The sequence below is a fragment of the Onychomys torridus genome, chromosome 11 (genome assembly GCF_903995425.1).
Source record: "Onychomys torridus chromosome 11, mOncTor1.1, whole genome shotgun sequence".
NCBI classification, from domain to species: domain Eukaryota; kingdom Metazoa; phylum Chordata; class Mammalia; order Rodentia; family Cricetidae; genus Onychomys; species Onychomys torridus.
This window is the reverse complement of record NC_050453.1, coordinates 66,216,066-66,229,616: the sequence shown is the minus strand read 5'-3', so window position 1 is coordinate 66,229,616 and position 13,551 is coordinate 66,216,066. Positions and strand designations below refer to the sequence as shown.

The 13,551-nt window shown below is 36.5% G+C and overlaps 1 protein-coding gene across 3 annotated transcripts in view; it reads left to right on the top strand.

Moving 5' to 3' along the window:
* Positions 1-13,551, top strand: part of Ptpn4 (protein tyrosine phosphatase non-receptor type 4) — a 183,348-nt gene that overhangs the window by 72,802 nt on the left and 96,995 nt on the right. For 2 of the 3 annotated variants that reach the window (XM_036202731.1, XM_036202732.1), the window contains 5 exons: positions 8,124-8,166; positions 8,243-8,342; positions 12,158-12,202; positions 12,662-12,714; positions 13,024-13,144. In XM_036202731.1, the coding sequence (XP_036058624.1) occupies positions 8,124-8,166; positions 8,243-8,342; positions 12,158-12,202; positions 12,662-12,714; positions 13,024-13,144 (362 nt within the window). The remainder of the gene's footprint in view (positions 1-8,123; positions 8,167-8,242; positions 8,343-12,157; positions 12,203-12,661; positions 12,715-13,023; positions 13,145-13,551) is intronic. The other variant, XM_036202734.1, reaches the window with a different exon arrangement.

The window sequence follows — 13,551 nt, the reverse complement described above, 5'->3', positions numbered from 1 at the left end:
ATTTTGCATTTCCCTACTGACTAAGGATGTTGAGCAGTTCCTTAAATGTCTTTCACCCATTTGAGATTCTTCTGTTGAGAATTCTCTGTTTAGATCTATAGCCCATTCTTTTAATTGGATTGTTTGGTATTTTGATGTCTAGTTTCTTGAGTTCTTTATATATCTTGGAAATCAGCTCTTTGTCAGATGTGGGCTTGGTGAAGATCTTTTCCCATTCTGTAGGCTGCCATTTTGTCTTATTGACAGTATCCTTTGCCTTACAGAAGGTTCTCAGTTTCAAGAGGTTCCATTTATTAATTGTTGCTCTCAGTGTCTGTGCTACTGGTGTTATATTTAGGAAGTGGTCTCCTGTGCCAGTGCTTTCTAGGCTATTTCTTGCTTTCTCTTCTGTCAGGTTCAGAGTAACTGGATTTATGTTGAGGTCCTTGATCCACTTGGACTTAAGTTTTGTGCATGGTGACAGATATGGATCTATTTGCAATATTCTACATGTTGACATCCAGTTATGCCAGCACCATTTGTTGAAGATGCTTTCTTATTTCAATTGTACAGTTTTGGCTTCTTTGTTAAAAATCAGGTATTCATAGGTATGTGGATTAATGTCAGGGTCTTCAATTCAATTCCATTGGTCCACATGTCAGTTTTTATGCCAATATCAAGCTGTTTTTATTACTATAGCTCTGTAGTAGAGCTTGAAGTCAAGGATGGTGATGTCCCCAGAAGTTGCTTTATTGTAAAGGATTGTTTTAGATATCGTAGGTTTTCTGTTTTCCCGTATGAAGTTGAGTATTGTTCTTTTGAGGTCTGTGAAGAATTGTGTTGGGATTTTGATGGGGATTGTGTTGAACCTGTAGATTGCTTTTGGTAAGATTGACATTTTTATTATGTTGATCCAACCTATCCATGAGCATGGAAGATCTTTCCATTTTCTGATATCTTCAATTTCTTTCTTCAAGGACTTAAAGTTCTTGTCATACAGGTCCTTCTCTTGCTTAGAGTTACCCCCAGGGTATTTTATATCATTTGTGGCTATTGTAAAGGGTGATGTTTCTTTGATTTCTTTCTCAGCCTGTTTATCATTTGTATATAGGAGGGTTACTGATTTTTTTGAGTTAATCTGTATCCTGCCACATTACTGAAGGTGTTTATCAGTTGTAGGAATTCCCTGGTAGAATTTTTGGGGTCACTTATGTATACTATCATATCATGTGCAAATAGTGAGTTTGATTTCTTCCTTTCCAATTTTTATCCCTTTGAGCTCCTTTTGTTGTCTTATTGCTGTAGCTAGAACTTCAAGTACTATATTGAGTAGATATGAGGAGAGTGGACAGCCTTGTCTTATTCCTGATTTTAGTGGAATCCCTTTCAGTTTCTCTCCATTTAATTTGATGTTGCTGTAAATTGCCTTTATGTTTAGGTATGTTCCTTGTCTTCCTGATTTCTCCAAGACTTTTATCATGAAGGGGTGTTACAAGATTTTGTCAAAGGCTTTTTCAGCATCTAATGAGATAATAATGTGGTTTTTTTTCTTTCAGTTTGTTTATATGATGGATTATATTGACAGATTTTTGTACATTGAATCATCCCTGCATCTCTGGGATGAAGCCTACTTGATCATGGTAGATGATTTTTTTAAATGTGTTCTTAGATTTGGTTTGCCAGTATTTTTGCATCAATGTTTATGAGGGAGATTGGTCTGTAATTCTCTTTCTTTGTTGCATCTTTGTGTGATTTGGGTGTCAGTGTAACTGTAGCCTCATAAAAAGATTTTGGCAATGTTTCTTCTGTTTCTGTTGTGTGAGAAGTATTGGTATTAGCTCTTCTTTGAAATTATGGTAAAATTCTGCACTGAAATCCCATCTGGTCCTGGGATTTTTTTTGGTTGAGAGACTTTTAATGACTGCTTCTATTTCCATTGGGGTTATAGCTGTATTTAAATTATTTATCTGGTCTTGATTTAATTTGGGTATGTGGTACCTCTCCAGAAAATTGTCCATTTTGTGGAGTGTAAGGTTTAGAAGTATGACCTGATGATTCCCTGGATTTCCTCATTGTCTGTTGTTATGTCTCCCTTTTCATTTCTGATTTTGTTAATTTGGATATTCTCTCTCTCAGCCTTTTGGTTAATTTGGATAAGGGTTTGTCTATCTTGACTTTCTTTAAGGGATTTATTGATTTCTTCCAATTTTAGGTCATAAAGTCAATTTTAAGGTCATTTTCTTCTGCTTCTTCTAAGTTGGGATGTTCAGGTCTTACTGTAGTAGAACCGGTAGGTTCCGGTGGTGCCATATTGCTCTTTATGTTGTTGAATGTATTCTTGAACTGGCATATACCCATCTCTTCCTCCAATCAGTGCAGATTGTGTCTTAGGGAGCTCTTGGTCCAGTTGGAGCTCTTGGTGTTTCAATCAGAGCTGGCTGAGTCTGTGTCTCAAGTAGAGGCTGCGGTCTCCAGGGATGGGTGGGTTTGTGGAACGGAGTGGGGTGTATAGATTACAGGGTCCTATGGGGGTGTGGTGGTGGTCAGGCCCACCAGTAGAAGTCTTCCCTGCTGGCCCGCAACTGGGACTGCAGTTGGTGGGGGTATGGGATCATGGGTTGTGTCTCTGGGCCTAAGACCTAGAAGCTGATGTGACTGGCTAGGTGAACATTGGAGCTGGCAGAGTCTGTGTCTCAGGGAGCAACTGCAGTCTAGGCTGATGGGTGGGCTTGAGGAACAGAGTGGGACTTGCAGATTACAGAATCCGAGTGGGTGGGGGGAGTCAGGAGTGCCTGCAGGAGTCTTCGATTAATGATTATTATCAACAATACAGTACAAACGATAATTTCTTGTTAACAGTCATTTGCTTTTATAGTTTCAGCATACAGGATGCCAAGGAAGAAGGATTGTGAACACTTTGTGTGTATATGTATATGAGTACAAGTATGCCATAGCATAGTGGTGGCATTCAGGGAACAACTTGATCATAGTTAGTTCTTTCTTTCCACTATTTGGGTCCCAGGGATCTAACTTGGGTGGTCAGGTTCGGTGGTACCTTCTTTTGCCAAGCCATTTTGCTGGTGCCTTACTCATTTTTTAAAGTTTCCAGCTGCTTGTTTTTTGTTGTTGTTGGTGGAGTGCTCAAGTCTTTCTATACATGTGTATTTCATCTTTCAGAAAGAATTGGGGTGACTTGTATGTCTGTGCTTCTTTGAACCTTAGCTTCACCTATTTCTCCTGTCACAACTCAGCTTCAGTTATCTAAGATTCTGCCTTCCTGTATTCTGACATCTCAAGCATGTTTGTTGTCTGTATGAGAAACAATTAGAGCTTGCTTACCCTTGGGCTAAAAACTAGAAAATTGTGAATCTCACCCACTTTGGTTTTTCTCTTTTTCAACTTTTGTTTTCAACCACAAGACTGGTATAATTTGTTTATCTTTACAGATTGCTCTTCCCAATGTAAAACATGGTTTATTCACTTCGGTAAATCTATCTCATAGTATTGACTCCCCTCCAATGTCTTCTCTTTTCAACAGCTTCTTTTTCTACTTTTGGGAAAAGTCACATGGTACACCAGTGCTAGTATGTGCATACCACTAACTCAATTTTAAGGATTCCTTAGAAAGTGGAATCTAAGACAGGATTAGTAGAAAAATCAAACCAGAGGAATACCTCCAGAAAATAGGGAGAAGAAAGAGGATAAAGATACTACTTAAAGAAGTTAATGGCCAAAAGCTTCCTAGATTTGAAGAAACATCTAAATGGTTAAAAAACTGTTGGCAAACAAAGAGAATCTTGAAAGAAGTGAGGAAAAAAAATGTCTCAACAGGTACAGAGGATCCTCAACTTAGTGGGACATTTAATAGAAAATTTGTAAGCCAGAGGCAATGGAATCATATAGTTATAATAATGGAAGAAAACTGCAGTGAACCGACGGATTCTCTATCCAGCAAAATTGAGGGAGTTCAAGTATGGCACCTGTTGTCTTAGCACTTGGAGACTGAGACTGGAGGATTGGGAGGTAAAGCCAGGCTTTGAATCGGAATGACCTCCATAGACTCATGTGTTTAAATATTTGAGTGTTTAAACTCAAGTCCACAGGAAGTGGAACTATTAGGAGATATAGCCTTGTTGGGGTTAGGTGTGTCTTTGTTGGAGGAGGTATGTCACTAGGGAGTGGGCTTTGAGGTCTCAGAAGCTCAAACCAGTTCTCTGCCTGCTGCACACGGATCAAGGTGTAGAGCTCTCAGCTCCTTCTCCAGCACCAAGTTTGCTTGCATACCACCATGCTTCCTGCCATGATGATAATGGACTAAACCTCTGAACTGTAAGCCAGACCCAAATAAATGTTTTCCTTTTTAAGAGTTGCCTTGGTCGTGATGTCTCTTCACAGCAGTAGAGCACTAAGACAGCAATATTCAGTTTCACTAAACAAAATAAGGTGCCAGAGGTGGTGGTTAAAGAAAGTATTCTCAGATAAATTACAACCAAGGGAGTGCATTACCACTAGATTTACCTTAAATGCTTATGGCAGATCCTTCAAGTTGAAATGAAAAAGTACTAGACAGCACAGCAGAGCTATAGTAAAAGTTTCCCCACTGAATTCATTACTTTTGTATTGCTGTGACAAAATGCCTAGCGGAACACTGAAGAAAAACACTTGTTTCAGCTTACAGTTTCCTAGGTGTTGTTTATCATGACATGGAGGAGCTAGTTGAGCAGAGCAGTTTACATCGTGGTGAACCAGAGACTAGATAAACATGGACACTAGCTGTTATAAACTGTGGCAGCTTATTAATCCCCCACCAACTATTTGGATTCAAACTATATATTTTGTCTTTTCTCCAAGATGGGAAGTATTCACAAAAAAATCTTACAGAAAATTTCAAAGAAAAATAAATGTTTAACAAATGGGCACCAACATTTGAGGGAAGTCAATACTATAAAATAGATTTACCCAATTAACAAACAAATGCATTGGGAAGAGCAATCTGTAAAGATATACAAGTTTTGGGTTTAAGGAGATGAATTGGGTTTTTACATATGCCTTGCATAGAGCAGGGCTTGACACATTAATAAGTCTATAATAAATATTAAAATAAAACATCTTTTGGGCTTGGAGACTGCTTTAGTTGGTAAAGTGCTTGCCATTTATAATGAAGTCTAGAGTTTGAGATTACAGAAACCATATAAAAAGCTGAGCACAACAGTACATATTTATAATCCCAACAGCAAGGAAGCAGAAACAGGAAGAGCCCTGTGACTTACTAGCCTTGGTTTCAATAAATAAACAACAAATGAATAAATAAATGAATGAATGAATGAATGGGTCAGCAAGATTGCTCAGTTGGGTAAAGGCGCTTAATGCTGTACCTGATGACCCAAGTTTGATCCCTGGGTTCCACATGATAGAGAGAACTGACTCTTGAAATAGTCTTTTGACCTCCATGGTATATTTATGTGCTGCCAATAAAATGCAATATTTTTTTAAAGTAAGATATTGAATTATTGAGGAAGACACCCAGCATTGATTTCTGCCCTGCACATGTGCCCACATATAGTAGCACTAACTAGCTAAGATACAGTAGATGCTGTGGAAAGCTTATGCTATAAAGTATAATCAGACAATCACATAATCTTTGTCTAGTGGAAGTTCTTCCAGAAAATCAGCATATATTGGCCAAATTGGGGCCCTTCATATCCCTGTGAGAGACCCAGTCAAGGAAAAAAAAAAAAAGGTGAATGGCTCCTGAGGAACAGCATCCCAGATTATTCTCTAGCCTTCACATACATACACACTCATGTGCACGCATACATGTTCATGCATGTGCACAGGTATGCCCACATACATGTGAGCAAGTTTCTAATTTGTATACATAGATATACATATAAAGTAAAATAGAAGTTATAATACTTGTTTTCAAAACGTACCCAAGGCTTGTAAGCATTTCTACACAAAATCTTGTGCTTAGATGTTCATAGCACTATTATTCAAAAGAGCAGACTAATAACTTAACCATCCAAAAATGGCACATCTATGGATTGTAATATTAATCGACCAACAATAAAAAACAGTTTTCATTGGTTATTTTTAGTTGTCAACTTGATACAGTCTAGAATCACCTGGGAAAGAAATCCCAGTGAGGGACTGTCTGAGTTGGCCTCCAGGCTTGTCTGTGTGATTTTCTTCAGTATGTTGATTGATATGGGAAGGAAGAGTCTAAAAGTAGGTGGCATCATTCCCCAGGTTTGGGTCCTGGACGGTACTAAAAGGAGAAAGTGAGCTAAGTGCAGGCATGTGTGCATTATTTTATTGCTCTTTGCTCTTGACCGTGAATGTGATGTAAATAGCTAGCTGCTTCAAGCTCCTGTAGCTGTGACCTCCCTTCTAGAATGGATTTCTAGAGTGGACCTGGAGCTATGAGCTAACACAAACCCTTTCTTCTATAAGTTGCTCTTGTCAGGGTATTCTATCACAAAAATAAGAAATGGAACTCCAGACACAATGACATAATTTTCATTCATTAGGGTGACACTCATTTTAAAAAGCTTATGTTGTTGGATATGGAGGTGTGGTGGCACATGCCTATACTTCTAGCACTTTGGAAGCTATAGCAAGTGGTTTATAAGTTCAAAGCCAACGTTAACTTTTAACTACTGAAACCAGTCTCAAAAGCAGAGCCCAACATACATTTACTTTGAATTTCTTTAATTGTGGTCAAGATTGACTATCTTTATATATTTAAATGCCATTTATTCCTTAGTTGTGAACTTAGTGTCCATTGTCTATTTTTTTCTATTAATATTGGTCTTTTTTCTTATTGATGTATAAGATTTCTTTGTAGGTGGATTTGTTTGTAGTTGGAGAGCTTCTCCAGCCCCCGCCAAGCCCTGTTAGTCCAACAACCCACTTATAAAATAAACACACAGACATTCATATTATTTAAAATGCTTGGCCATTAGTTCAGGCCTACCATTGTCTAGCTCTTACTCTTATATTTAGCCCATTTCTATTCATCTATACTTTGCCACATGGCTCGTGGCTTACCATTACCTTATCCTTTTCTTGTCATGGTGGTGGCTGGCAGTATCTCTCTCCCCCAGCCTTCCACCTCCCAGAATTATCCTCCTCCTTGTCCCACCTACCCTATCCTTCCTGCCTGGCTACTGGCCAATCAGCACTTTATTTATTTTAACCAATCAGTGCAACACATTTGACAGACAAGACATCCCACAGCATTTGTTTGTTTAATTTTTTGTTTCTTTTTGTCTTTTACATTTACTTATTGTGTGTGTTTGTGTGGTGGTGTGCAACTGTGCCACAGCACATGTGTGGAGACCAGAAGGCAACTTTTGAGACTCAAGTCTTCTTCCAGCATGTGAGTTTAGGGGATTAAATTTGGGTCATCAGACTTGGCTACAAGTGCCATTCCCACTGAGCTATCTTGCCAGCCCATTCTAGTTTTTTTTTTGTTCATTTTTTTAAAATTTAATTATCTTTTTATTTTTTAACTGTGAATGCTGTCCTTTAATAGCCAAGTGCTACATATTACCGTTGTTCCACTTTCCTTGCTTTAATCAAGAACCTAAATCTTTTCTCACTGATGTTGTTCATGAGTGTGTTAAGTTTCTCAGTGCTCATTATAATATTATTTCTAAGCAATGTCAACTTCACACATTTATTTAATTAAGTATTTGTGCTTCTTATATCAGATTATGTTAGTTCAAAGAACTGAACAAGGAAATCAGGCTTTGGGTAGATTAATCTCACATTTAGATAATCATTAAAGTCAATATAGTTTATGACTGTGCTAGTTTGCTGTGATACAACACTCTGAGAAAAAGTAACTTGGGGACAAAGTGTTTTGTTTTGTCATGCTCAAGGCAGGAGCCTGAACAGGAACCCTGAAGGAATTTGCTCAGTGGGTTGCGCCCAGGCCCATGCTTTGCAGCCCAGGTTCACCTGCCTACTGGTGGTACTACCCTTTCATACCACCAGCAATCACAGAGCAATGTTGCTTCTATTTTGCCTCTTTTTCTACCTAACCCTTTTCCAAACAGCAGTCTTTACGTGGGACAGATACACAATAACCAATGTACTAGTTACTCAGGTGAAAAAGAAATCTCTTCTTTATCTTTCAGAGGTGGCTGGATCCAAACAAACCAATAAGGAAGCAGCTAAAGAGTGAGCATGCTATTTACTTGATATTTTGCAAATATGCCTTATAAAGATGATGGACTAATATAATCTGATTAATTAGAGCTATTTTTGTTAATTTTAGGAGGATCTCCTTACAGTTTGAACTTTAGAGTCAAATTCTTTGTAAGTGACCCCAACAAGTTACAAGAAGAGTATACAAGGTGGGTTTATGGAACTGTTTCTTTTGAAAACATTGGCAAAGATCTAATATGAAAAAAATGAAATTAACTAGGCAAAAATAAATGACCATGCTGAAAACTTGAACTTCTAATTTAGCATACTGAAAAGTTTATAAATTGTCCCAACACAACTCTTTCCTCCCCGTTTGAATGACTGGAAGAAGTTTCAGGAGTTGGACACCCAGAGCCACCTCATCCAGCCCCTAGCAGCACTGCTGAAAGTGAGTGAGGGCATGAGATGGCATTGGAGTGTATCCAAGGCATTTTGCATAGTAAAAGTTTCTGGTGTATTTTTTTTTCATGCAAAAGCATATTCTAGTTTTTTTTCTTTCTTTTTGTTGAGGAGAACATAAAATTCCATATATGTATATATGTGTATATGTATGTATAGCCATCATGTGAAGGATGTGTTTTTATCTTTTAAGTCCAAAGAAAATACACTGGATTTTATGAAGGATGTTGTAGGGATAAAGCACATTCGGGCCTCTGAATGCCCACCTGACTGCCTACTCTAAATCTCAGCACATGACTTCTACTTCAGAAAGTTCTCAAGAATGACGTATAGAGCCTTCCGGCACTGTCCTTGAGAATCAGGAAAGATGTTCAAGGCAGAAGTAAGAGAAGTGGTGACAGTCATTGTTACAGTGAGCTGGGGACAGCATTTGGTGAAGTGCAGAGTTGGTAATTTCAATGAAATAATTAGAACACATTCCTTCTGCACTTCTCAGATACAAGACTATGCTTGAGTGGCTATCAGAATTTAGTGATGTGGTAGAATGGAACAGCAGAAAAATAAAGCAATTGAATTCGTTCACAGTGCCATTCCTTGGATTTCTGTGGAGTTAGCAATGCTAAACCAAGCTAAAAAAAAAAAAAATAGAAAAAAGAAAAGTCATAGTTTTTGCGAGTCTTTTCTGTTTGGTGATGTTGCTTTTTTGATAATGAGAAGACACTGGAGTACAGGTGCCATGTTAGACAGCTAGAATATTTGCAATAGTAATAGAATCTAAGCTAATTTTTTTTGGAAAACAAAATTGTGTTTAATTTACCATCATAGCTCTTAGTTTTTGTCGTTGCTTTTCCTCCCTTTAAAAATCATACTTTATTTTATGTATCACAATACCATTTTCATACTAAATTTAACAAATATGTTGTTGATGTTAAATATTTAAAATAATCTTTTGTCATTATAAAATATCTCAAGACACTAAAAGTTTTCCTAATTTTGCGTGTACTCCAAGGAAATTATTTAGAATTAATGAGCAATTTTAATTATAAAGCAGTATAAATATTCTAAGGTGAAGGTTTTAGGTAATCAGACTTTTAATATATAAGAAACACAATTCAAACATCAACCTAATTTTAAATTAGATTCCTAGCATTTTTATGGTTTATGATGTTTTATTAATATAAACAGTTAAAATACTGTCAGCTATATTGTATTAGTTATTTCTCTTGTTACATTGATTAAATACTTGACAAGAAGCAACTTAAGGGAAGAAGGATTCGTTTTTGACCAGGTGCTTAGGGTTGATTACAGCCTATCATGGCAGGGTAGGCCTGGCAGCAGGAGCAGGAAGCAGCTGGTGTTATCACATCTGTAGTTAGAAAGCAGAGAGGAAGGGGCCTGCCCCAGTGACTCACTTCTAGCAAGGCTCCATACCTTTCACAATTGCACCACCAGCTAGTTGGGTACCAAGTGTTCAAACACCCGAGCTGTGGGGACATTTCACATTCAAACAATAGCCGGGTTCAATATTTAATTCACACAGAAAACTGAATTTCCTGTTGGAACCAAATGTGTGTTTATGTGTATTAATAGCATGTACTGGAAACAATGAGGGTATGTTTCACTGATAATTGAGTCAGAACTTGAAGAGAGTTAATTGTGTTCAAGCTATCATAATTATACAAAAGTGATTCTCTACCCTGATTAGCAATTTATAATATTTTGGGAAAGCTTTAAACCTTAGTAGTTGTCTATACCTCTAGATGCTCTGATGGAATGTGACTCAGACAGCACCTGAGTAAAGACATGTATAGTTCCTCAGGTAATTCTAGTATTATAATGGGGGATCAGGGCTAAGAAGTGCATTAGTGTGGGGCTGAAGAAGATAGCTCAGTGTTAAGAGCACATACTGTTCTTGCTGGGTACCCTACCTTGGTTCCCAGTACCATGTCAGGTGCTCTACAACTGCCTGTGACTCCTCGTCCAGGCCATCTAGGGTACTCTTTGGGCCTCTGTGGGTACATGTAATCATGTGCACATACCTATACACTGATACAAGCACATATAGACAATGGTTTTCAATTTTGTTTTTATGGATTTTCTGTGAGTGCCAAGTGTTTGTCTCTGTGTCTGTATGTGTTTCTTGAGCTTTGTGTGTGTTTATGTGTCTGTGTCTGTTTGGATGTTTGTTTTGTCATATTCTGGTTTTTGTGTTTGTTTTTATATTATTGTTGTTGTTGTTATTTAGATGCCTGTTTTCTAACCAGAGAGAGGGGGGGGGGGAGGGGGAGAGAGAGAGAGAGAATTTAGGTGGGTGGGGAAATGGAGAGGGTCTGGGAGGAGTTGGGGGGAGGAGAAACCATAATCAGAATATGTTGTATGAAAATATTCTAATTTCAAAAATAAAGAAAGAAAGAATTTACTGTGATGATTCTGATTAGTATGCACTCAGCCACAGCTGTTCATTCTTCAGGAGTACTTTAGATTTCACAAAAGAAGGAAGTTTGCTATACCTTCTTGCTTTGAGATAACATTTTGAATTAGTGGGAAGAAAAACAGTGGCATCAAAGTCTTTCATCACGATAAATGTACTTCAATATTGGCAAGTATCAACATCATTAGAACTGAATTTTTTAAACTCCTAAAACATGTACTCCTGGCAAGTAATCTTATTTTCCTTTTACAAATGTAGAAACTAAGACTTGCTCAAATTTTAGTAATTTGCCTCAAATAATAGGCTGCATTGGAACTTCAATTCTGCTTTTTACTAATAATTCCCCGTTTTTGTTAAATGAATATAGAAATCATCTTTGATAAGTGTAAGTATTAATTGTGTAAGATTTTACAATTATATCAAGGGCATGTATTACCTTTCAACACAACTATAAAACTGTTTCTGTAACAAAGACATTTTAGATTTTTTTTTCTTGTTGTTGTTAGTGATATTAGGCCTTGTACATGGTAAGCATGTCCTCTGCCTTTGACTTATGACACCAATCTCATCTTTAACTTATGAAACCAAGTAGATCTAATAAAATTGTATTGCCTTGAATTAAGTAAGTAATATTTACGTTTTGAGTTTTGACTTTTTAAAAGTTGAATGAAGTCCTTGGACTCCCTGGTTAATGTTTGAAATCATGAAATTTATTATTATGCCAATGATATTCAGCACAGGTGATTTTGTCCACATATTGACTAGCTTACCCACTGTCAGGGACATAAGAACATGCCATTTTGTAAGCAACCTCAGCAGCATATCACAACATACTATTGTTCGTGTTAGAAGAAGCTGATCATGTAACCACTCTAATACAAGAGTAATAGTAGGAGAAGGAATTTGGTTAATACAAAGTTGCATATATTAATGAATTTTAAAAACTTATAGTCAAGTCACAAAAGCCTATTTCTGGTGTTTTTTGCTAATGTGTACATATGCTGACTTTCTATGTGTTAATGTGTAGATTACAAAAGGAAATACTTTAATATTTAATTTTGTTCATGTAAATAAATATGGAGTATATAAGAACTCAAATTAATGATTCTAGTAAATATCTTTTTTTTTTTAAAGGTACCAGTATTTTTTGCAAATTAAGCAAGACATTCTTACTGGAAGGTGAGCTATTTTTAAGTTTTTTGTAATGGTATAAAAATACTTTAAATTCTGTATTAAGTAATTCACAATTGATTGCTGTAACAAATTAAAAAAATGGTTATATGGGGGTTGGGGATTTAGCTCAGTGGTAGAGTGCTTGCCTAGCAAGTGAAAGGCTCTGGGTTCGGTCCTAGGCTCTGAAAAAGAAAAAAAGGAAAAAACATGGTTATATGTAATATTAGTTCCTTTTATCAGACTTTTTAGGGGGCTTCTTTTGTTTGTCTGAGACATTGTCTATGTAGCCTGGGCTGGCCTCAAACTGGCAGTCATCTCAAATTCATGAGCCCAGCTTATTTAATTTAATTGTGGCTACAATTAATGCATATAGAAATTTGCAGTATCAGTAGTATAATATAAACTATAATGCATTTGAAATGATATTTATCCTTGGGTTCTGTATTTTCTCTTTTGTCTTATTAGATTGTCCTGTCCTTATAATACTGCTGCCCTTTTAGCTTCATTTGCTGTTCAGTGTAAGTATCAGCTTAATTTTAAGTCAAGTTTTGTAGTCTGTATTGATAATACATTGCCTTTAGTGGAGGAATTCTTTAGATGTGTAGAATGTAGAAACTACTGAAGAAATGCAATGAAATGGCCAAAGAAAAGCAATTACTTTGATTCTTGAAACATTTTTTATGATATTGAGATCCAGAAGAATTTATTGCAACTTATTTAATGTGGTTACATATATTCTTCCCATAAATATACACAAATTAATGACATTGCTGATTTAGTATAATTAAAATATTTATTAAAGCATGATATTTTCTTTTTCTTATTAGCTGAACTTGGAGACTACAATCAGTCAGAAAACTTGCCAGGCTACCTCTCAGATTATTCTTTCATTCCTAATCAACCTCAAGATTTTGAAAAAGAAGTTGCAAAGTTACATCAGCAGCATATGTAAGCATTTATTTAATTTTCTGCTTATTTGATAAGCTTTATTGGCAATCTTTCTAGAAAGAGGAATGTTGTATATCATTTTTAATTTTATTGTTTTATTTATTTAATGTAAAAGTTTGTTATATAATATAAAAATATTATGTAGATAATTTATACTAACATTTTATTGCTTATTTCACAAAATATATGAACCTTGTTCATTTCTTTAACAGCCATAAATTATATGTAGACAGAGTTTATTTGCTTATACGCAACATTGTCAGTTCTTTAAGAAAGAATTTTAGGTGGCTGGAGAGATGGCTCAACAGCTGAGATTGCTTGTTGCTCTTACAAAGGACCCAAGTTTCATTTCCAGCACCCAGATCAGGTGACTCACAACTGTGTGTAACTCCAGCTCCAAGGGATCT